Here is a 22547-nt window from a genome sequence, read left to right as displayed (position 1 = left end):
AATGCAATTATGCCCATTCAACAAAACTGACTGGAGGCATGAGAAATATGCTGGTGTAGACAGCTGCATCGATTAAAGCAAATGTTGTGTCCCTTCTGTCCGGTAAATGAAAGAACAATGGCTAAAACATTTCTGGTAAAGATGAACTGTTTAATTTTGATTTGAAGAAAACAATAATGGTAAAAGAAAGGAAGCGCAGCTGGCAGACTGAAATTTGTTATTGTTTGGTGACTTTTGAAAATACTTCGAATAGAAATACAACAAATATGAACGGTGCAAAAAAATACCGGCAAACCAAACATTTTCTGAAGGTTATGGAGCAGCATCTTGTTTTCTCTTCAGTTGTCCACTGACAGTGCAAGACAGCAGAAACACCAGTCAATGAATGCAACTTAAAGTATCTAAAGTTCTGTGTCTTCAGAAGAACATATCCTGGAAGAGGTTTTGTCCCATCTCAATGTAAGCCTCCTTTTCCTGCAGAGACATCTGCTCCACCAGCTCTGGCCTCTGGCTCACCTCTCTGTATGAGAACGGCCGACCCCCCACCATCACCATCGGCTCATCCCCCACCTCCTCAAACTCGTCGTCGTCATCCTCTTCTTCGACCTCTTCGACGGCGCGATGCTGAGAGGCTGTGGCAGTGGTAGGGCCCGAGGGGAGTTCGTCCTCTGATTCACTGGTGTCGCTCTCTGAGTCACTGGCATTAGCTGTGGCGGAGGCAAGACCCCTGGCAGCTGCGCTCGCTCCACCCACACCTGCTCCGGCGACAGCTCTCTTCTCGTGGATGAGCAGGGCGCGCATTACTTCCTCGTTTTCGTCCGCCTGGCCTGCTCCATGACCGGCTGCGCCGTCCAGAGCTCCGGCTACAATGTCGCCACCTGCGGAGAAAAAAATTCCACCAAGAAAAATAAACCTTGTTGAATGGCTTAGCTTCAAGATACATTAAAGTTCTGTTGTTATTGTATCAACCTTCCAGACCACTAAGGTCTTGAGGTTGTAGTCTGCTCTGCATTCGCAAAATCTGAACAAAACAGGGAAAAGCAGCATTCAGCTTCTACCAGGTTTGATTGCCACATGCCCTTGTTTTGAAAAACAAAGTCAGCGTGTGATCGCTCACTGAAGCCCCACACTGAAAGAGGAAGACAACCTTAGTTAACAATTATCTGTCTTCCCTTCCATGCCCTTTAGTTTCACTGAAAATTTAGATTGGTGCTGGAAGCATCATGCTGCAGGAATACGTTTCTTCAGCAGAGACAGAGAAGCTGGTCAGAGTTGATGAGAAGATTACTGGCACTAAATACAGAGCAAACCTGGAAGACTGCAGAAAAAATAAATTAATTAAATTCATCTCCCAGCAGGACAATGAACCAGGGCTGAAACAAATAATCAGATTAATCATGATTAGTTGATTATTGAAATAAATGTCAGTGAATTCTATTAATCATTAATACACTCAAAAAAGGTAATTTGCTTAAAGAACAACATTCTCAGAGCAGTAATTAATCCAAAACTGTAAAAGAAAATAAGTGCTATAGTTTCAGCTCCACTTATTTCAGATTTTGTAAAATGATTGCTATCCAATCATTAATTCACAAAATAGCTGTCTGATGTTGGGTCAAACAGAAACAGCAAAGCTTTTCACATGTTGATGTTAAACAGGTTTTTTTTTTTGCTACATATGCATCTTCTGCTACAAATGATCAAGCATACACAAAGAAATGCTCTTGTTGCATTTTAGGCAAGAAAATGTTTGTTTTCTTTTCTGAAAAAGGAAATGAATAATTTTTATGTTTTTCTAATGTTGCTTAAAATAAGCTTAAGAGGTTAGATGAAAAATTTGCAGAAAGTGCCAATTTGTTTTAACCCGATTAATTTTCAGAATAATCAATAGAATATTTGATTGCTAAAATAATCAGTTACTTACAATGAACCTAAACATACAGCTGGTAATTAAAAATTTGGGTTCACAGAAAAATGGGAACAAATAAACCGTTTATTGCCATTTTATATCTCGATTCTGTGAAGTTAATTCATGAGCAAAAAGGCCATGAAAGAAAGATTTCCATAAAGAATGCTTTTAAAATATGACATATATGGGGGATAAAAAGCCTTTTAGAGTTTACCAACATAAAAACATGGCAGCACAGTAAAACAAATTAAGTCATTCCAGGGCCCATTAGTTGAATTTCGATTTCTCAGAGGCATTATCAGGGGATTAGGACCAAAATGCCTCTGGACCCAACTAATTAGACTTAAAACCAGTAAGAGCAACACAACACGTGATGTAGATCTGGGCCATTTGGCAGCCGCCTACTTATCTGCTCTGCCTTGTAGTAGAGAAAGTCAGAGCCCCCACTACATCAACAGCAGTGACTGACCGACTTGAGGAAGGCTCAGTAGATTTATGTTAGACCAGAAGGATGTCTGAAGTCCAATTTGCCAGAACAAATAAAGCTAGGGTTGTTCAATATTCTGATCCTCAGTTTTGCTGTAAATCCCTCCTCTCCCCTCAACTCACTGAAGAGAAAAACCAGAGAACCAGAACAAAAAACAAAAAAAAACAAGAGAAGAAAAACTGTACCCTTTATGACTAAAGCTAAAAAAATGCTAACTTTTTTTCTGAACAGAAAGAAAACATGTCACAGAGGAATGTTTCACATAAAGAAGAATTCACTCACGGCTCTTGAGAGCATCCGGCTCGTTGTAAGCCCCCTGCACAGTGCTCTGCGTCAGCCAAACGGGCCGCTCCTTTGGGGGCTTGCCCTCATTGACCTGCCTCTTTTGGTCATCCTGCTCCTCCATGCTGATAACTACATTCTGGATGTACAAATCAGCGTAGGTTGATCCTTTATTAGACCAGGCTTCGCGGTGTGGTCCGCCTGCAGCGTTTCCTGCAGCAGCTGCCGCTCGTTCACGGCTAAAGAAAATAAAGAATGCAATTTCAAAAAGCAAAGTAAAAAAACAATAGGATTAGGAAAACAATGATACATTTTAGTTAAATTGCTTTTAGAATAAAACAAGCACTGACATTGAAATGAAAACATAAAAACCATTTTCATTTCAGCAGATGAATAAATATAAAGGTGAGCTACAATCCGCTTCCTGACTGAGGCGATAAGTGGTGTGTTGCTGTGAGACTTGTTTCGAACAGACCTCTGTTTGAGAGCAGGGATCTCGGTGGGCTCCGGCTCCAGCAGGTCATGGGACAAGTTAATATCTTCGGTTTCGCGTAGGAGTGCGTAGATGGGCTCGATTTGCTCATTAAAGCGGGCCACAAGTGTCCTGGCGTCAGGGCAGACCGATTCATCTTCTTCTACCTCAGTCTCACAAAAGGTGCAGCGAAACATACCTGCAGGGAAGCAAAGAACTCAGAATGAAGCAGAAAACAGAATTAAAACAAGAAATTGCATTTCATGTAAGCTACTGTAAGAGGCTAACTTAATAAGAAATATGTTCTTCTGACCATCTAACTGATGCATGACAATATACTCTCCATTTTAGGTGTATCCATAAAGTGCCGATGTTTCATTACGACATACATGGCATTTTTCTGGGATCTAACATAGATAAGCATGCTATTTTTATGCAAATAGCTATGAAAACAATATCTTACCTAAAAATATACAAAACTGAATCACCTAAAACAAGAGCAGTAATTAGAGATGTCCCCAGTTTTGAAAGTGAATCTTTCTTTTTTGTTCAATGGGTGGCTGATTTGCCCGTTTATTGGTCTGATCATCAGAAATGATACTGATGTTTTTTTCCAAGTTTACTTGATTTTTTTCCACGGTGATGACCTAATTTATGGTAAGCATTACCGCCACTGTGTAGATCCCAGGTCAGGCAGACACTTACCTTAACTCTGACAATGCCAAAAGACCCCCAATGTTTCCAAATCCAGCGCATTCAACAACATGCAGAGATTGAAAGTCCAAAAGTATTTTTGCTGTAAAAACCTCAAACTTTCTGTAGACTCCAGGTCAATTAGCTTCTATGCCATTTAATTTTGACAGAGTTCCAAAGGAAAGTATGAATAATTGTCCTGTTCCTTTTCTGAACAGGAAAACTGCAAAAGTACTAAATGTAATAGGACTCACACCTGCTAAAGTCTAGATTTCTGTTGTAGCTACCAGAATAAACATCTAGTATCACTCCACAAAAATGAAAGGTTTTATTCTAATAGGTTCTTCAGGTTTCATTGGTGTATCTTTGGCAAAAATGTAGAGTAATATTGGCACTGGTTCGGTATTTTACCAAATATAGGGAACAGCTAAAAAATCTCTGCGTGTTGTAGAAGGGATTCTGAAAATGCTCAGTGATGTCACTGCAGCATCTAGAAAAAATATCTAGGATGAATGAGCGAGGAGAATCTGTACTCCAAAAAGTCTCCGAGCCTTGTTTGTAGAGTTCTAAACTATATTTTGCCATTTGCGTCTCTGCACAACAAAAATTTAATCTAAATAGCTTTCTGTGTGCGCTCTGACTTGGTGGAAATCGCACACTAGCAAGTAAACACTAACTCAACCTTGACTGTGAAGATAATGTGTAGAGAGAATACGCGGCAGGTAACCTAGGTAACTAGATTTTTTTTGTTGGACAGGTTGGTCGGCGGGGTAATAATTTTAAAAAACATTAAATTATATTTTTTGAGAGCTGTTGGAAATTGTATGCAGTGCACCTCACCCCTTGCCTCAAAACAGTAAGAGAAGGTTGTGTCTGACCATCTGCTTCTCTTCCTGATCTCAGTTTCAATAATTGGAGGCATTCCAACATTAGCACAGACCTCATGTCTGCTTTTAGCCCTTTGTGTGCATCAGGGTTAGAACAAAACAAAGAATGCATGCTTATTTTGGGCTTGAGGCAGAGAGAAAAATGACTGCTTAAATAAACAAGTAAAAAAACTGCTGTTAATGACCAGGTGGATGCCTATAAATGTGATTACTTCCTATAATGATGTCCAGACCAAAAAATCTGCTGCAAAACGGTAAAGATGCTGATATTTCTCTAGAATAAAAAATAAATAATCTAAAAGGTGGCAACTGACAAGAAAAGGAAAAAAAGATGTGTTTTGCTCAAGCTGCAGGGTTCTGGCTCTTCTCTGAGGGTCAGGCTGAGATTGAACTGAAAGTCCAGCACTGTCATTTCCTATCCCTATGGGATCCCACTGAGTGTTGCTGGCCCCGCAGAGGCTACCAGTCCATCAGACTATTATGAGATCTGGCTACTTGATTTTAAACAGCTTCCTTTGGGTGGTAGAATAACTTCCCTTTACAGTAGTAACTAATTCAGAAAATGCTCAAAAATTGAGAGGATACTGTAGGATAAATATCAGTCTCCACATGAAAAAGGAATAGTGAATCTTGTGTTCACCCTCTGCAGAAATGAATGCGGTTACTGTTAGAAAGATAGTTACTGTGTTCATTATTTTCACAGTTAAATCATTTTATTGGCTGAAAAGCCATGGTGAGGTTCAGTTTGAAATGTTTTTTACTCATTACATGTTTCTTTCTGTCGGTATTTTGTCCTTATTTGACATAGAAAATATTAAATTGAAATGTTAACGTTAATGTGGTTTAATCTATAGCAATATTTAGTTTTATGCATTCTTGTTTTTTATTTTTGCTAATATTATGTTCATTTTCTTCAGAAGTATCTGGTATAATGTGATTTACCATTTATCACATTTCACTGTGAAATAATTTGACTACTATTCTTTCTGAAAATAATTTGGCATCAAGGGAGAAGGGTGGACATATGGGCAACACCAGGAAATTAGATTTGTCTAATATTAAGCAGCTGATAATTGTATTTGCTTTGAATTTAATACAGTGTGTCATTGCAACAATAATGCAAATTGACAGCATATCTGGAAGGCGTACTGGGTTCTTTGCATAAGCTTTTATGGGCAATGAGCAGCTCTAATAAACAAGTACATTTAAAAACCTTTTCTTGGATGTGTTAAATTACAGATACTTTAGAGAAGAATTGTCTCTTTGGGATATATTCAAAAAATGTACCTTCAACCTGCCTGACAAAGAAATCTGAAAAAAAAAAAAAACCTTAACACCGCTGTATGACTGGAAATCTGGGACTGCTAGAAAAAGTAAATGTGAAGCTTTATGGGAAAACCCAATTCTAACAGGAACAATGCAACTTAAAAAAATATATATGGCAATCAAAAAAAAAAAAAACTGTGTAATTGTGCAATGAACTTAACAATCTGGCATTTTCATAGTTTTTGCTTGTGCAGTCTTATGCAGATAAATAGCAGAATTTAGAAAATACATGTTTTAACAGGATGTTTTTGAAGAAGATTTGTCCGAATATCATGTTGGAGATAATTCCATCCCTCATATTCCCACAGCTGCAACATTCAGTGACCCTTGATTATTTCCGTACATATAATTGACCGGAGGAAAGAGGGGTGGGAAACATGACTGGACAAATAGTAATTTATTTATTTATTTTTTGAAACAACCTTGGATGAAGTAAAAAATATTTGATATCAACAAATATCTATAACAAAGTACCTGTGAAATTGTTTGAACTGATCTGGGTTGAAGAACTTGGCAACAAGCCACTCGGGAAGCAGGAACTAAGCAACAATGTATAGAAAATATACTGAAGAGAATAGTGTGGTTTTATGGAATTATCTCAGAAAGAGTTCAAAGCCATTTAAATATGATTAAATGTTTTAATTTAAGAAATGCAGGTTCACTGATATAGTATCATTCCATTAGTACAATCCATTTTTTAACATGTGCTTTCACTGCCATCTAGAGGTAAATTAAGCTTCATGACACAAGAAAACCTGTGAATTAATCAGTTTTGATGGTGTGTCTTTGAGCATAGACCTCTTCTAGTACCAATTATATCAAAATATCAATTATTGTCAAAACCCTGCTCAGTAGGAAGGAATACAAAATGGTGCATGAGATTTTGATATCTGCATTTCCCCAAAACAGTCCAAACACTTTTGTCTTTAAAAAAAAGACAGGAAGTGTTTCAGGAAAAACTGCATTGTGTCAAGTATTTACCAGTCATGTGATCAAAAAGCTGGTTGGCCTCCAGGTCAGTGAAAGTGGAGAAGCAGCAGGGGCACCTGAAGGAGGCGCGGCTGGTGGAGTCTCGTTCGTCTGTCTCAATGCGCCGTCGCATGTGATCCAATTTGTACTTTACAACGTTAACCAGCACTCTAAACAAAAATAAAGCATGTTTTGTTGTTTATGTGCAATTAAATGCATCTTAGCTATACTGCAGAGTGAAATCCATAAATAAATAAATATAAACAAACCTGTAGTTAATGAAATAGTAGTTGTGACGCGTTGTCTTGCCATCAGGTGCTGTCTCCACTCTCATACGGCACTTGACAAACTTGTCCGCTTTCAGGGTGTTGAGCACAGAGCGTAGTTGTTTCCGGTCGAACTTCAGCAGCTCCAGCATGTCTTCTTCTCGGACACATGGGTTACGTATCAGCACATCCAGAGCCAAGGCATGTTCTACTCCATAAAAACCCCTTACAACCTGCTTAGCCAGCCGCTTCAGAGACGCAGGGACTTCGGTTAGTACCTCAGGTTCAATCATTTTTAGCTGTGGAGAAAGAAACATAACTATAAAAAAGTCCAAACTTATCTAATAAAATAAAAAAAAGAAGAAAGGAAGCAAGAAGATTAATAAAAAAAGATCTGCGAAGAGTAAATGTTTAAGCATGATTTATTTTCTTTCTATTTTTATCAACAACTAGAAATTGCAAAAATCTGAATTCATACTGTAAATTCTATGGCTTTGGATGTACACTGGAGAACTGGAATACGGTTTATAAAATTTATTTTATCCATGTTCATATCTTTATGAAGCAAATTTAAGCAATCAATATCTGGTTTGAAATATGATGACTTTTCTAACTTAAAGATATACAATTTACATTTCCGCAGGTTTTGTTTAGTCATGTGACGTTGTGATTTTATTCGAGAGGGAAAAATTGTATGTAATAGTAACGGTTCTTCAATGAATTTCAGAATTTGAAGGAATAATGAATACCGTAGACTGCAGTTTTCACCACAATAAGGGGAAAACTGCCAGCAGACAAGATTGAACATTTTGACCAACTTATTTACGGATTCTAAATATACACAAAATGATGGCTAATTTTAAATAGCCAGACAATACCAGCGACAAAGTAATCATATTTTACCTGAGCGTCATTTAAGCAAAGTCTAACAAAGGAACAAACATTTGTAGGAATTTGGTCGAGATATTCGTCTTTAAATGACAAGCCCTTGATAACATAGTCTTTAAACACAACAGTTTGCTTATAACTATCTATACACATTTAAACAAGCTAGAAGAGTTTACCTCATGGTAACTACATTTCTAAAAGTTCGTTAGCCTCTTACCCTTTACTCTTCCTGTTTCACCAGTAACAGATCGAAACGCTAACTTAAGCCATTTCAGATTAAAGTTACTCGATCATATTGTCAGACAAAAACGGTTTAATCAATCAGCATTCTTCTACACTTCCGAATGTTTCAGTTACTAAGTTTAGCTAATGTGCTTCAAGAATTAGCTTGAGATGGTAACCCCGGAAATAAAACTATAAATCCTAAATCCCTAATAAATTTCTATTGGGCAGAAATGGCTCTGGGCGGAAAGGTCTTTTGGAATAGACCAATCAGTGTACATAAAATTATATTAAAGGCGGGGATAAGTTGTTGTTCTTCCGGTACTCTTCGTCATCAGAAATGGCTTCTCTTGACAGGGTAAAAGTGTTAGTTTTAGGAGATTCTGGTAAGCTACGCTCTATTTTTTTCTTTTACTAATGACAGCAAATGTATATGTAGCTACTTTTTATCATTGGTTTTCTTTTATTCCAGACTTAGTTTTGGTGATGTGAAAACCATATCTTGATTAAGAGCCTATAAACTACAACTACAAATCTGTTTTTGCAGCTTTGAATGACGCATTAACAGAAAAAAGAACAATGACACTCGTGGATGTTGCAAATGTAGATAAATGTAGTAGTAGCCATATTACTATCTGGTATAAGTAAGCTCAACTCTTCTGGCGCATCAAAAGGAAACGGAACAAAACTCTGTTTTGAATTGATATAAAAAGAAAGACTGTTGATAAAGCCACTGAGACAATTATCCGCTAGCATGAGGGATTCTCTGTCATAGTTTGTACAGAATCTTTGTTCCAGGCATACAGACTTTACCTGATTTCCTGCTGTGTGGAAAATGATACATTGTATTAAACGCAGGTAAACGAGTCTGTTTGTATTCTTCAACAAAAGGGAAGTGCAAATACCAAACAGCACTAAAAGATATTGAAAGCCAACCATTCCCAGACTTTTGTGCTCAGGAATTGTTATACAAGTGTATGCATTTCACATACAATCGTTTCAGTGATCCTTTTTTTTTTTTTTTTTTCATTTACAGGGGTTGGCAAATCTTCCTTAGTTCATTTAATATGTCAGAATCAGGTTTTTGGAAATCCATCTTGGACTGTTGGCTGCTCTGTGGATGTACGGGTAAGCACTGCAAACATGTCACATTATTAATGAAAGGAAATGATTCTGTTATCTTTGTCAGATTGGCATTTATTTGGAAAATGCTGCACAATTTTAAACAAAAATCTATTTACCATGCATAGTCATTATTGTAATTCATAAGGATGCCACGAAATTTAATATAAAATTATGCACATATAAAATTCAAATGTAACTCCATGATACCAAATCATGACTAAGCAATAATTCTGAAAACTATTCCATCTGCTATAATGTGCAACATGGGCTTTTTTAGTCAGACACACCTCCTACTGACTAATTCATATTTTATTGACTAAAGTACCATCATATCACTTCATATCTACTCCAATTATAGGTTCAAGATTACAAAGAAGGAACCCCTGAGGAGAAAACCTTCTACATTGAGCTATGGGACATTGGAGGATCAATTGGCAGTGCTAGCAGTGTCAAAAGCACCAGAGCCGTCTTCTACAGTTCAGTAAATGGTAAAATAAAATAAAGAGAAAAATTTTTAGCTAGTTCAAAGCTCTCAAATCGCATTGCAGTGACGTTATTTTATATTTTTATGTTTTGTAGGAATAATATTGGTACATGATTTAACAAATAAGAAATCTTCCCAAAGTCTCTACCGCTGGTCAATGGAAGCTTTGAATAAGGATTCCTCCCCAACAGGAGTCATTGTCTCAAACGGGTTGGCTTTCATCAACAAAATATTTTCTAAACCTTTAAGCATGCAATAGCTACAACTCATTTGACCTGAACTACTTCTTTTTTTATGTTCATTTAAATGCAGTGACTATGACAGAGAACAGTTTGTTGAGAACTCAGTGCCTTTGCTGGTGATTGGAACAAAGTTTGACCAGATTCCAGAGAATAAACGCAGTGAAGTTCTCACTAGGACGGCCTTCCTTTCTGAAGATTTTAATGCGGAGGAGATCAATCTCGTAAGTTTCTTTTTTAAATGAACTTTGAAAACTGGATGTTAGAACAATTGGCTGTTTGTTAAACCAAGGCAATATTTAATATGTTTGTTGGTTTATGATTCAGTTTATTGTAAAGTGTTGAGAGATGTTTCTCCACCCCACACATTTCTTGTTTTTTTTTTTCTTTTGTCATATTTAATATGTTTATAGAGATCATCAATGAGACAAAGATACAAATTACAAATTATTTTTCTTTATGAGGTGAAAACATTATATCAAAAACCAACCTAGCCTTTATATAGCAAAGCAATTGTAGCTTTTGGTAAAGCAATTTTTACCTTGTTTAACAACACTTTTGGCTGCACAGTGGCAAAGTATGTAGCACCGTAGCCTTGCAGCTAGAAGGTCCTGGATTCGATTCTCAGACTGGGGTCCTTCTGAATGGAGTTTGCATGTTCTCTCTGGGTATTCCGGCTTCCTCCCACAGTCTAAAAACATGACTATCAGGTTAATTGGTCTCTAAATTCTTCTTAGGTGTGTGTGTGTGTGTATGTGCATGGTTGCTTGTCCTGTCTGTCTCTGTGTTGCCCTGCGACAGACTGGCGACCTGTCCAAGGTGTACCCCTCCTCTTGCCCAAAATGTCTTGCTGGAGATGGGCACCAGCACCCCTCCCGAGCCGACCAGGGATAAGGGTGTACAGAAAATGGATGGATAACAGCACTTTTTGGAAAGATGAGCTCAATTTCACTAGCCACTCCCAAGCTTGATTACTGTTTGAGCTGTAGGATCAAGAAAGAAAGAAATGACACAAAGCCTGAAGCTGTTAGGCATACTGTGCTGTACTCCAGGTCCAGATCTAAAGTCAGACATGGGCTGGAATTTATGAATTCTGTTTTCTAGCAGAAAATCATAGGAGAGAATTTCCCACCATCAGTTTGTGACCTGAATCTAATGCTGGGCATTAAAACAATACAATATTTCATTAAGAAACATAAAATAATAATATTATTATAAACATATAATAATGGTATTAAAATAAAGAATATAAAGCAATAAAGCAAATACAAAGGAACTCTGGCAGAGAGGCGCTCTACTCTCTTTGTCTTTCTTACCAAAATCCCCTGCATACAGAAACAAACACAGTGGTTTACCGCCTGAGAAAAAAGCTGAATATTATCATGTTTTCCCAGGACTGCACAAACCCAAGATACTTTGCTGCAGGCACATCAAATGCTGTGAAACTTAGCCGTTTCTTTGATAAGGTGAGGAACCCGAATAGTGTAATGCAATGTTTTATTAATTTTATGCAGTCTGGTGGATCACAGAGGTCATAGTACAACCAAACATCTCTGTTGTAAAGCTGCTTGCAGTGTCTCTGTTTTGGTGGTCTTCAGACAAAGTGAAAGTGAAACCCATTTAGACAAATATACATTGTAACTTTTTTTTAAAGCTAATGTTTAATTTAAAAAAAAAAGTTTTCTTTATTTGTCATGTTTTGTAGTAATCAGAAAACTCTTATGACTTTTGGTAGGTAATAGAGAAAAGATATTTCACCAGAGATTCAAGTCAGGTGAGTTTTGTGTTTGCTTTTTATGGAAGTTAAGAAATAAAATCACCTGACACAAAAACATTTTAAAGAACTGAATGTGTCACTCTTTAAATAGAATATAGGTACAGATGTAGACTAAAGTGTGAAATGAACCGATCATTTCTGAACTTTCCTTTCATTTCCTTGCAGGTGACAGGCTTTACTGACAGAAAAAGGTTCAACTTCAAAAGTTTGCACTATGACTGAGTTCCATGAATGCAACAGTGGTGGTCTGTGGGTTTTTTTGTTTTTTTTTAACCAACACATCTGTGGGTTGACATGTTAGAAACCAGTTTTAGCAACATAAACAAACTCACCTCCGCCTCTTTCTGTTATTTTATATTCTTTTGACCTAAATGTGAACTCAAAAAAGAAATTTAATGTAAAATGGGAATAAATCTTTTACAGATAATATGCAAGATGTATTATTTGGGAGTATCTTTTTATTTTAAATGAACTACTTGATTTTTCTTTTTCTATCATCAGCAAATCATCTTGTCCACATACAAAACACTTCTATCAGGTTTCTACACGTAGATTTTACAAAACTTTCCATTAAATTAGGTTTCCTCAGTCTTTCATCACCTTTTTCATCCACTGGAGAAAGGAACGAACTTTAGTGAAAACATGTGGATGCTTTGGGTCATCACATTCGTTTGCAAAAGTAAAAGCTGTTATTCCTTGAGCCTTGGAGTCGCAAATGAGAGGTCCCCCAGAATCTCCCTACAAGAGACGAGAAAAAGACTTGATTAGGTTTTCAAAGGAACCAGCTCTTCTTTTCTAATGAAATGCTTTGTTTTTCATTCATGGTATGTATTCCTTGATTACCTGACATATTCCTCCCGTCTTTTTGTTAAACTTGGTGCAGATCATATGTGTGGAATTGAAATACTTTTTCCAGATATGTTTGCACTCAAAGCTGAATTGGATACTCTCTGTGGTCTCCATCAGAACATCTGAAATGGTTTGGTTTGGTCCAGTTCTTCCCCAGCCGGCCACTTCACAATTTGTGTTGGCAGGAATGTCCTCGTTTTTTGTTGCTAAATCAATTGTCGCTACATTGTCGTTGACTTTGGCATTTTTTTCCAACTGTTGAGAGAATACATTGTGGAGAAGAAAAACAGTATAGTTAGAATTACTGTCAAATCAAAGCTGTTGTCTTAAGCATTTTTTTCTGTCATTTCTAAAAATGTTCCCTTTGGTCTCAAATATGTTTGAGCCCTTTTTTAAGCTGGTTTGTTTAAAAAAAATTGTTCAACACAATTATGTGATTACAGCGGATCTCAGAAGTGTACACACCGCCAGATTTAAGCAATTTTGAACATTTGGAAACATTGTTCACCTTTTACTAGACAGACACATCTGTTGGAGTAAAAAAATTACAAAATAAAAGTTGCATACTGTTCAACTCAACTGCCTTTTAACTTGCTTGGAGTGTCACTGATGCAGAAAAAAGTCAACAATTCAGATTTCTAGCAAACACCTAAAGGTTTTCTGCCAAGATTAAGTAGTATTTAGAACTTTGCAGAAATGGCCCCACGTCAACAAGTATGTCTAAGACGATTTTATCAAGAGTAAAATATGGGATAGCTGCATCATTTTGATGTATTTTGCTGCTGGATGAACTGGTTAATTTCACAAAATAGATTATGTCACGAGGAATAAACACAATGTTACTAGTATTTGGCCTTACTGTTAATTATAAATGAAGTACCAGAAATATCTGACATGGCAACATTTTCAATGAAGTCAAATTGTATAAATGGGGATTACCTGAAGGAGCATAATGTCATACTCGTATTGGCCGGCTTTAAATTCCGGATGTACATGGTACTTCTTCACATTAATCCTTTGTTGGCTTCTCTCCTTCTTGCTGATGTTATGTGCCCCAAGGACGACTGTAATGTCTTGGGAACAACTAGTAATGAAAAAGATGTACTTTAAACACAAATGCCTTAGAATTCATATTTAATTTCCTTATTGGTTTATTCTTAATGTTAATCAATTGTTATATGTTAATTTGTTGTAATATGCACATTCTTTTTAATGTTGCCACACATACTCACTTTTTGCAGTGTGCTGCGGTTAGAACATAATCCTTCCGGATAAGCATCCCACCACATATATGCTGTCCTTGAATCTGGAGTGATGCCATGTAGGGTCTGGAATGCGGTTTTGCCACTTTGCCACCTGTTATACCATGCTCAGTTGCCCCTTTAAGAGTGAAATGTAAAAGTTCAGTCAAATAAAACTTCAGATCAGGCAAATAGTGGGCATTTTCTGGCTATTTAAACACAAAAGCCAATATGGACATTTGAAAATTGAAAAATAAATCTGTAACTTTAAAGTTGTTTTTCATTTAAAAAAGAAAAAGATCTACTCTTACCACTGAAGTTGATGAGCAGAAGGACATAAGTGACGGCAATTGCGTGTTTCATGGTTGCAGGGAAAGGATGAACAGTCTGGCATGTAGAGCCCCCTCAACACCTTCTGTACTCAGCCTCAAAACTCACAAACGGAAACACCGACTGGTGGGGAGGTGTTAAAAAGATTCATGCATGAGTGAAACCTGTATCACACATACCTTTGCTGTTGCTTTTATGGAACAGTGCTATATTACAATAATCCTTTTTTTTTTTTTTTTGATCATTAGCATGTGTCTTAAAGGCCAGACTTTCTGGATTTAACAGGTTTGTGACTTAGGGCTTTTTTTCTGGTGGCTGACTTTAATGATGTATTTCAGCTGACTAACCAACAAGGTATAGAAAGTAAAACCACAACTTTAAACCACCAACTTTCTAATCTATTTTCTTGGTCAAAAAGGTTTTTGTCTTTTTTGTGGTAGCTTTTGAATATAGGAGAAAACATTTAAATGTTTTCTTTACAGTAAGAGGCAAATAGACCACACAAAATATGAACTTATGCAAATTATTATATTGCGTCCAAATAGTTAGAACGTCAAGGCTGCATTTTAAAGAAGTTGCAGTTATTGAAGTTTTGGTGGTTAAACTACCACAGCAGCTGAACATTTCAAAATCAGTTCGTCTTTTAATAGAAATACAAAACAAAATGCAACCCTAAGTCCAGATCACTTTGTACCACATTGTTTACAGCGACACAGTCACTTCCTCTGTGAGATGGTTTACTTTCATTACCTGATGGGGTGAAAATAATGCCTTAGGCCTTATAGACTTTTTAGGCCCTGCCATTGTACTTTTATCTGATTTTTGTTGAGTTCTCTTGGGGTTTTTTAGGTACATGCTAATCAGTTTGAATGTGTTTTAGATGAGTTAACTTTAAATCAAGCAGAGTCACAGGGTATGGGTGCGTTGGCAAATTCTGCTGGATTGCATATTCCGTACCTCCATGAAACTTCTTAGCAGAGAGAAGAAACTTTGGACTCAATAAAAAATAAGTGTAGCACAGGAGATTATATGGCTCCACAAACAACCACAGACATATAAAGCTTTACCTTGGACTAGAAAGAAACTTGTATTCTCCACCCTCTTTTCAGTCAAAGTTGGTCAAAGTGTCACAAGTCAGAGTCTACACTATCGTTTGGTTTCAGACTGAAAGTATTCAGACCAGGAAGCAGAAATTTCACAATTAAATTTGCGTTTTTGGTGGCAAAAAATGATGTCTGACTTAGGTTTTTCCTCATAAAAAACCCAAAAATTTCAGAACCAAGCTACGTTTTAAGCATTGTATTATTAAGAAGCTTTTCTCTCACTATTTTAATTTATTTTTGAATAATCAAGGAAAGAAAAATCTATTTATTGTTATGTATGTATTTATTCATTTACTTGCTGTTTTAGAATTCATGGGACCCATCAAGACTTTCTCTGAATATCTTGAAGGCTCTGAAAGCTCATCAATCCTAAACACAAAAAAGTAGCCACTGCAAAGAATGCAAGTGTTACAGGTTCTCAGCTTCATTGTCGGACATGTGATAGGGCCTTTGACCCATAAGGCAATTGTGTGAATGATGATTTAATCCCACTGTCCATTTATTCATTCTGGCTGCCACAGCATCATTGATGGGATTTTGAATCTTTAGTTTTGGGTTAAACATTTTTTCTTAGTGATTCTGTAAATTTGAAAGGTTTTCAGGTGTTAATACCTTTTCATCAACCATATTTCTTCATTGAGCAGCATAGTTAATTTCTGCATCCTACTCATAAAGAGGTAATTGGTGGTTGTGGCAGCATATACGTATGAACAGTGTTTTGTGTGAAGGAGTGTGTAGTTGGGTCTTCACATCTGTAGTACTCGGCCATGGTACTCACAGACGACAAACCTGTGGTTACTCTTTTCTATAAGTGGATAAATAAGAAACAAATGCTGAAGCTTTCATTGACAGTCTGAAGTGTAGAGCTTTTTCAAAAAATAAAGAAACTGACTTAGGAATATGGCTTTATTGTGGATTCTAACAATATTATAACTATAATGTTTTTTTGTTTTGTTTTTTTCAAACAATGCAATGAAGGGTTGTCACAGCTTTTTGTTTTTTGTAAATGAAAATAAAGTGGGTACAACATTGGTCTTATTTCTGCATTATTTTTTTGATCCAGGGAAGAAAGAAATTAACTTTAGTAAATACATGTGGGAACTTTGGATTGTCACATTGGTTTTCAGCAGTAAAAGCACTTATACCCTGAAGCTTGTTTTTGCAGATCAGAGGTCCACCAGAATCACCCTAGAAAAAAAAGGCAAGAAGACTTGAATTAAATTCTTCAGAAGTTATAATACATTTATGAAAAAGAAAAGTAGATCACCGTTTTGCTGTTTAAAATGTTTTTACTGGATCTGATTGAACTGCATGTAATGCTTCAAGATCATTTACCTGACATATTCCTCCCATGTTCCTTTTAAACTTGGTGCAAATCATTTGCTGGGCAGTGAAATTTTCTTTCCAGATTGTATCACATTCAATCTTGAGTTGTGTCTTTTCTGTCGCTTCTTTCAGAACAGTGGAAATGGGTTCATTTCGTCCAGTTTTGCCCCAGCCAACCACTAGACAATCAAGGTTGGCGTTTATTTTCTTTTCTTTCTTTGGTAACTCAATGGGCTGGACGTATTTATTCAGTTTGGCGTTGTTTTCCAGCTGTGAAACAAAGCACACAATAACTTTAAAACTTTTCTTGTGATTCATAAAATATTTACTAACTAACATAGTGATAATTTAAAATAATTTAAAAGTTACATACTGCAGCTTCAAATGACCAAACAATTTTACAGGTGCATTTTAATAAATAACAGTTACTTTAGTACTTCAGTTCAGAAGGTTAAGTATTAGATGCATCATGCAGAGGGTATTTCAATAATCATGGTGTCACAATTTGGAGTCTCCAGTAGCTGTAAGCATCAAAATGAACTAAAATAGTCATATCTCTATATATAATGGAAGTTTTATCATTTAAGTTTCACTTTTGAATTGAATTACTGTTCAAATTAATTTTGATGCTTCTCCATTCACTCCATAAGACATTCACTTTAACACTGAAATAAATACTTAAAAAAAACAAACGTTTTGTCCATCTTAGCTTACCTTAAGCAACATAATGTCATTGTGAAAACCTCCGTTGAATTTTGGATGCTTGTAGAACTTTGCCACTTTGATCCTTTGCTGAGTTTTCTCCTTCTCACTGAGATTATGGGCTCCAAGTACCACTTGGTCACTTTGAGTTCGGAAAAATGTGAAAACAGTTTAATTTTAAATCAAAACGTTCATAAACCAGTGAGTTGTTTAATAGAAGGAAATCCATTAAAAACTAGAGAGTATTTTTTATTTCCAATATTGCATGTACTTGTAATACTACAATGACTGAAGTTTTCATACTTTGAATAGAACATTGCACAATATTTTCATCGCTGTCTAAAATTAAATCAGACCAAAATTATCTTGTTTAAGCGCAGTAAGAATTATCAAAAGTATTCCCATTTGCTAAATACTAGACACTAGGGTAGATCTGAAAATGAGTGTAGCAATGGGGCAGCCTATAAAACCTGACTGAGTTCTGTGAACAAAGTATTGTGAGAACCTACGGACGAAAACTGAAAAGGTTTGACAAAAATCATTTAGTTTAAGACAATCAAGCCTGATGCTGATTAAATGTAGGTGCAATTCTGAATTCAAGGAAAGTTTAAACAAAAAAATCTTGCTTTTTTGACATTTAAATAAAAATAATTTTAGTGCTGGGAACCAAAGCAAGAGAAATTTGTTTTGACACTAAGAAAAATGATTTACATAAACTTTGAACTTAGGGATCAAGTTAAATATACGTACAGAAAGCAGTGTGCCGCACTTAAAACAAAGTCCTTTCGAATAAGAATGCCACCGCATTTGTGTTCTGTTCTATACTGAAGTGATGCCATATAGGGCCTGGAGTGAGGCTTTGAAATGCGGCCTCCGAAGATGCCGCTTTCAGAAGCCCCTGTAATGAAGATTTGTCAAATGAATATCAAAGACTTTTAAAGCAACTTTTAAAAATGTCAGTGTATTTAAAGTTAAACTTACCAGTGAGAATGACCAGCATAAAGATGTAGATGATGCAACCTGTGTGTATCATGTTTGCTAAGATGGAAAGGATAGAGCATCTGCTTTGTTGACTCCCCTCACACCTTTCTATAGTCAACCCCCAAACTGTTGCATGGTGAAACTTTGTGGGCAGGTGTCAGAGATGTTCGTGCAAGAAAAGTGAACAATCTGCAACTGCATAATCCTTGCTGTCGCATGTCAGTGAGCAATTGTTTTATCCTATTTGTCCTTCAACCTAAACAGTAATTATTTTGTTGCTACATTTGAAATTCAAGTTTCATTAAATAAGCTATGGTTTAATCAGCCTGTTTAAGATCATGCCAAATCATTAATCTGCAGCATAACCCAAGATTTTTTGAAACAGGGATCATAAACTGATATCCTGACATTCTAGTGCTCTAGTGAACACGTTCACTAGAGCACAAGAGGTTCTATCAAGTATAATTAGTCGTCCAGGTTCTGAAGCATCAGAACAGGCTCAGAGTGTCACACTACCTCCACTATTTAACCCTGTGTCATGCATAAATTATGATCCTTTGTGTCAGGATTTTATATATAAAGTATACATATATCTTTAATTTTCTTTAGGTGATCAATTTCAATTTTCTCCAAAATACAAAGTTATTTGAAAAATACATCAGTAGCATTGTTCTTTAGTGGTTATGTGATGTAACAATATTTTTTTCACCTGCAAGAGTCGTCTACAGTAAAAGGAGGGACCGGGTCGGTTGATATGCTTTTTTGTCTGTCGGCCATATTGGATTTAACAAAATTAATTTCTTGCATTTGCAGCTGATGGCCGGTAGTTGATAGTGTATTTTATAATACATTACTGTCCATTTCAATATCTGTGTGTATTTATAACATTAAAATCCACAAGAAGCCAAAGAAAATGGCTTTTAGATAGCTGTCCACTGCAGTGACCACTATGGAAGAATGGGTTAAAGTAAGTTATTTATGACTAGCACAAATAACTTCACGTGGTGCTTCAACAAACACAGAATAAAAACATGCAAGAAAAAATTTAATGAAAAGATGCATAACTAACAAGTGTATTTTTTATTGTAAATTTAGAAAATACAGGCAATTGAAAACATTTTCATGCTATTATCTTTTCTACAATCTATTAACAATGCACAAGTACAGACGTGTTCAGCATAATGATTTAGTCTCCATCCTTTTCTTGATCCACGGCAGAAAGTAACTAATGTTCGTGAAGACATGAGGATACTGTGCATTATCACATTGACCATCAGCAGTAAAAGCAGTTATGCCTTGCAGCTTGTTTTTGCAAATTAGAGGTCCACCAGAATCACCCTAGGAAAAAGAGAGGAGAGAAAGAAAGTAGTTTCATAAAAACTGTAAGATGTTCATAAAATTAATATCATATACAAAAGATTTAACTTGTGTGAGTTTCTGTGTTGGTGGCGTTATTTCATCACCTGGCATATTCCTCCACCCTTCTTGTTAAATGTGGTGCAAATCATTTGCTTTGCTTTGAAATGTTCTCCCCAAACAGTTTCACAGTCAGTGATGGGCAGAGTCGTTTCTGTCCCTTCTTTCAGAACATTTGAATCAGGCTCACTGGGTCCAGTTTTTCCCCAGCCAGTAACAAGACAATTAAGTTTGTCAGAGATGCTTTTGGCCTTCTTGGGCAGGTCCAGAGGCTTCACGTACTTATTCTTTGTGATATTATTTTGTAACTGTAAAAGAGAATGGTGAATATTGTCAACTCAGTTAGGTTCTCCAGGTTAGGTTTAAGTATGATGAAAAAAAAATCAGTCAAGGGAAAGCCCAATGGATGTTTAAAACAACAACCACACACAACCAAAGTGTTTCTTTGTACAGGAAATAAGCTTTAAAATGGAAAAACACTATTTGACGTGGGGAGAGTATGGAAAATAAATGTGCAAAAATGAATTTTCAACAGTTTGCTCACCCTAAGCAGCATGATGTCAAAATCAAATTTTCCACTGTAGCTTGAATGTGGACAGAACTTTGCCACTTTCATCCTTTGCTGACTTTTCTCCTTCTTTCTGAGATCATGTGCTCCAAGAACCACTGTCATGTCACCTTGAGACCTGAAAACATAATTAGATGTTTCTATTTTATTGAACAACACTTTGAAAAGAACTAACCTTTTTCCCAGAAGGAAATACTGAAGAAAAGAAGAAAAAAAACAAATCTCTTTTTATGTTTTGTTTGGGATTAATTATTGAAAATCATTAAAAACTAATCTATAAAAAAATCCCAACCATAAAATTATGTGTTTTATGTGTTGCATAAAGATAACTTTGTGTCAGAAGAAACATACTCACTGGCAGTGTGCTGCAGTTAGGACAAAATCCTTCCGAATAAGTATCCCACCACATGAATGTTTTTCTTGGTACTGGAGGGACGCCATATAGGGTCTGGAGTGGGGCTTGGAAACTTTGCCTCCAACTATGCTGCTCCCAGAAGTGCCTGACAAATGCAGAAATTCTTAAATCAAGAAAAAAAAAAATCTTACAATAAATTAAGAAAATAGAGGAAAAATATAATAATAAAAAAAAACTTTTACCAGGGAGAGGGGCCAGCAGAAGGATGCAAATAATGGCGCCTGTGTGTATCATGATAGCAGAGAAGGAAGGAATAATTTTAGACCTCCAGCACCAACCTTTATAGTCAACCTATGTACCAGTTCAAACGGAAACTTTGTGGGTAGATGGCTATGTTCCATTTCGCTCACACCTTTGCCCTTTGCTGTTGCATGCAAGAAATAACTGTGAAATCAGTTGGAATACTACACATTTCTGCACAGTTTGGCTTGCATTTCTAACCCATTGCAGCTACGATGTGTAATGTTTCTTCCATTTTAGTATTACACAACACGTTGTGTGGGCCTGTAACAAATTTCCTAGAAACTTGCAAATGTAACATGACAAAATATGAAGAAGTGAAAGGATAAAAACACTTATCGTGAAGGAAAATAGATTTTGACTTCTTCACAACAGACGGAGTAGTAAATATTTTGTCCACTTGGTGGGGCTTCTGAGCAGAGTTTAACTTAATCAGCCTCAGTATTAATTTCACAAACTTTTGCACTGGTTAGTATAAACAAGGAAGCCAAAGAGTTGAGGTGTCAAACAACCCTGCTTTATGCAGACGTGCGTTTTACACTTTTACTTGGTGTTACATTTACAAGGCATTTTACATTGATGTCAATGAACTAAGAAGTAGATCACAGTAAACACTACAAAGCAAGGGAGCAGTCAGTCCTGTTTTCTGCTCACTGCGAAGAAGAAAATAGTTAAGTTTCCTATTAAATAACTCGGACTGTTCCTATTGATGCCAAAATACAAAACTTTGTGCAGTTTCATGTGACAAAGTAATAGGCAGTTGCTTTCATGCAAACAATTTGTTTTCTTTGGCCACCTGTGTGATTTGCACAATGGAGTGTGTTTGTGTACACATACAGACATCTTCTTGAGATTTAATATTTTCTATGTTATGAGATAATTAAAATAACATAGAGCAGCATCTGCTACCAATATAACAGTGACTGTTTAAACAGTTGCTCCTCTATCAGTGCCCAACTTTAATTAATCACTGCCAAAAGCAAACAAAGTTTACTGATTACTAGTGTTAGACATGTTGAAGCCAAGGCTTCAATATCATCTCGAGCTACATAGCAACTATTGTGGATTAAAAAAAATGGTCAAATACAGGGGAAAAAAAACATATTTGCATGCACCCTCAAAAAATTTTGGTAACCCTAAAAATATGCTAAAAACTCCAAGATAAAAGTTTTATTGTGATTTCAAACTCTTACTCTGAAAATAAATACAATTTAAATTCAGCCTTTAATAAAAGGTACAGTTATTATTCAATGGGCAAAATTATGTTAAGTTTTTTTTTTTTTTAAACCAAATCACTCAGGACCACTTCAAACTTACTGGTACTCTTAACACATAACCAAGGTTATGATA

The 22547-nt window shown here is 36.2% G+C and overlaps 5 protein-coding genes across 5 annotated transcripts; 1 reads left to right on the top strand and 4 right to left on the bottom strand.

The window, feature by feature from the left end:
• Window positions 1-129: 129 nt before the first annotated feature.
• Window positions 130-8599, bottom strand: gtf2e1 (general transcription factor IIE, polypeptide 1, alpha). Its single transcript, XM_044131318.1, has 6 exons — window positions 8397-8599; window positions 7295-7590; window positions 7038-7195; window positions 3154-3349; window positions 2679-2917; window positions 130-878 (listed from the first exon to the last, which is right to left on the bottom strand). Exons 2-6 carry the CDS (start codon window positions 7582-7584, stop codon window positions 418-420), a joined length of 1344 nt encoding a protein of 447 aa, XP_043987253.1. The 5' UTR covers window positions 7585-7590; window positions 8397-8599; the 3' UTR covers window positions 130-417.
• Window positions 8600-8680: 81 nt separating this feature from the next.
• On the top strand, window positions 8681-13454 carry rabl3 (RAB, member of RAS oncogene family-like 3). The gene is made up of 8 exons (XM_044131321.1): window positions 8681-8787; window positions 9438-9529; window positions 9885-10014; window positions 10106-10220; window positions 10323-10473; window positions 11644-11715; window positions 11985-12023; window positions 12192-13454. The coding sequence occupies exons 1-8, from the start codon at window positions 8742-8744 to the stop codon at window positions 12246-12248; spliced, it is 702 nt and encodes a 233-aa protein (XP_043987256.1). The 5' UTR covers window positions 8681-8741; the 3' UTR covers window positions 12249-13454.
• On the bottom strand, window positions 12612-14804 carry LOC122839590 (granzyme B(G,H)-like). Its single transcript, XM_044131319.1, has 5 exons — window positions 14428-14804; window positions 14108-14255; window positions 13815-13959; window positions 12870-13130; window positions 12612-12764 (listed from the first exon to the last, which is right to left on the bottom strand). The coding sequence occupies exons 1-5, from the start codon at window positions 14477-14479 to the stop codon at window positions 12612-12614; spliced, it is 759 nt and encodes a 252-aa protein (XP_043987254.1). The 5' UTR covers window positions 14480-14804.
• A 1637-nt stretch (window positions 14805-16441) lies between these two features.
• LOC122839591 (mast cell protease 2-like) lies at window positions 16442-18643 on the bottom strand. The gene is made up of 5 exons (XM_044131320.1): window positions 18559-18643; window positions 18328-18475; window positions 17590-17719; window positions 16885-17145; window positions 16442-16737 (listed from the first exon to the last, which is right to left on the bottom strand). The coding sequence occupies exons 1-5, from the start codon at window positions 18608-18610 to the stop codon at window positions 16585-16587; spliced, it is 744 nt and encodes a 247-aa protein (XP_043987255.1). The 5' UTR covers window positions 18611-18643; the 3' UTR covers window positions 16442-16584.
• A 976-nt stretch (window positions 18644-19619) lies between these two features.
• On the bottom strand, window positions 19620-21191 carry LOC122839594 (granzyme B-like). Its single transcript, XM_044131322.1, has 5 exons — window positions 21140-21191; window positions 20898-21042; window positions 20519-20660; window positions 20022-20282; window positions 19620-19896 (listed from the first exon to the last, which is right to left on the bottom strand). Exons 1-5 carry the CDS (start codon window positions 21189-21191, stop codon window positions 19732-19734), a joined length of 765 nt encoding a protein of 254 aa, XP_043987257.1. The 3' UTR covers window positions 19620-19731.
• Window positions 21192-22547: the final 1356 nt, after the last annotated feature.

Source organism: Gambusia affinis, linkage group LG11, assembly GCF_019740435.1.
Source record: "Gambusia affinis linkage group LG11, SWU_Gaff_1.0, whole genome shotgun sequence".
Classification (NCBI taxonomy): domain Eukaryota; kingdom Metazoa; phylum Chordata; class Actinopteri; order Cyprinodontiformes; family Poeciliidae; genus Gambusia; species Gambusia affinis.
This window is presented reverse-complemented; position numbering and strand designations above follow the sequence as displayed.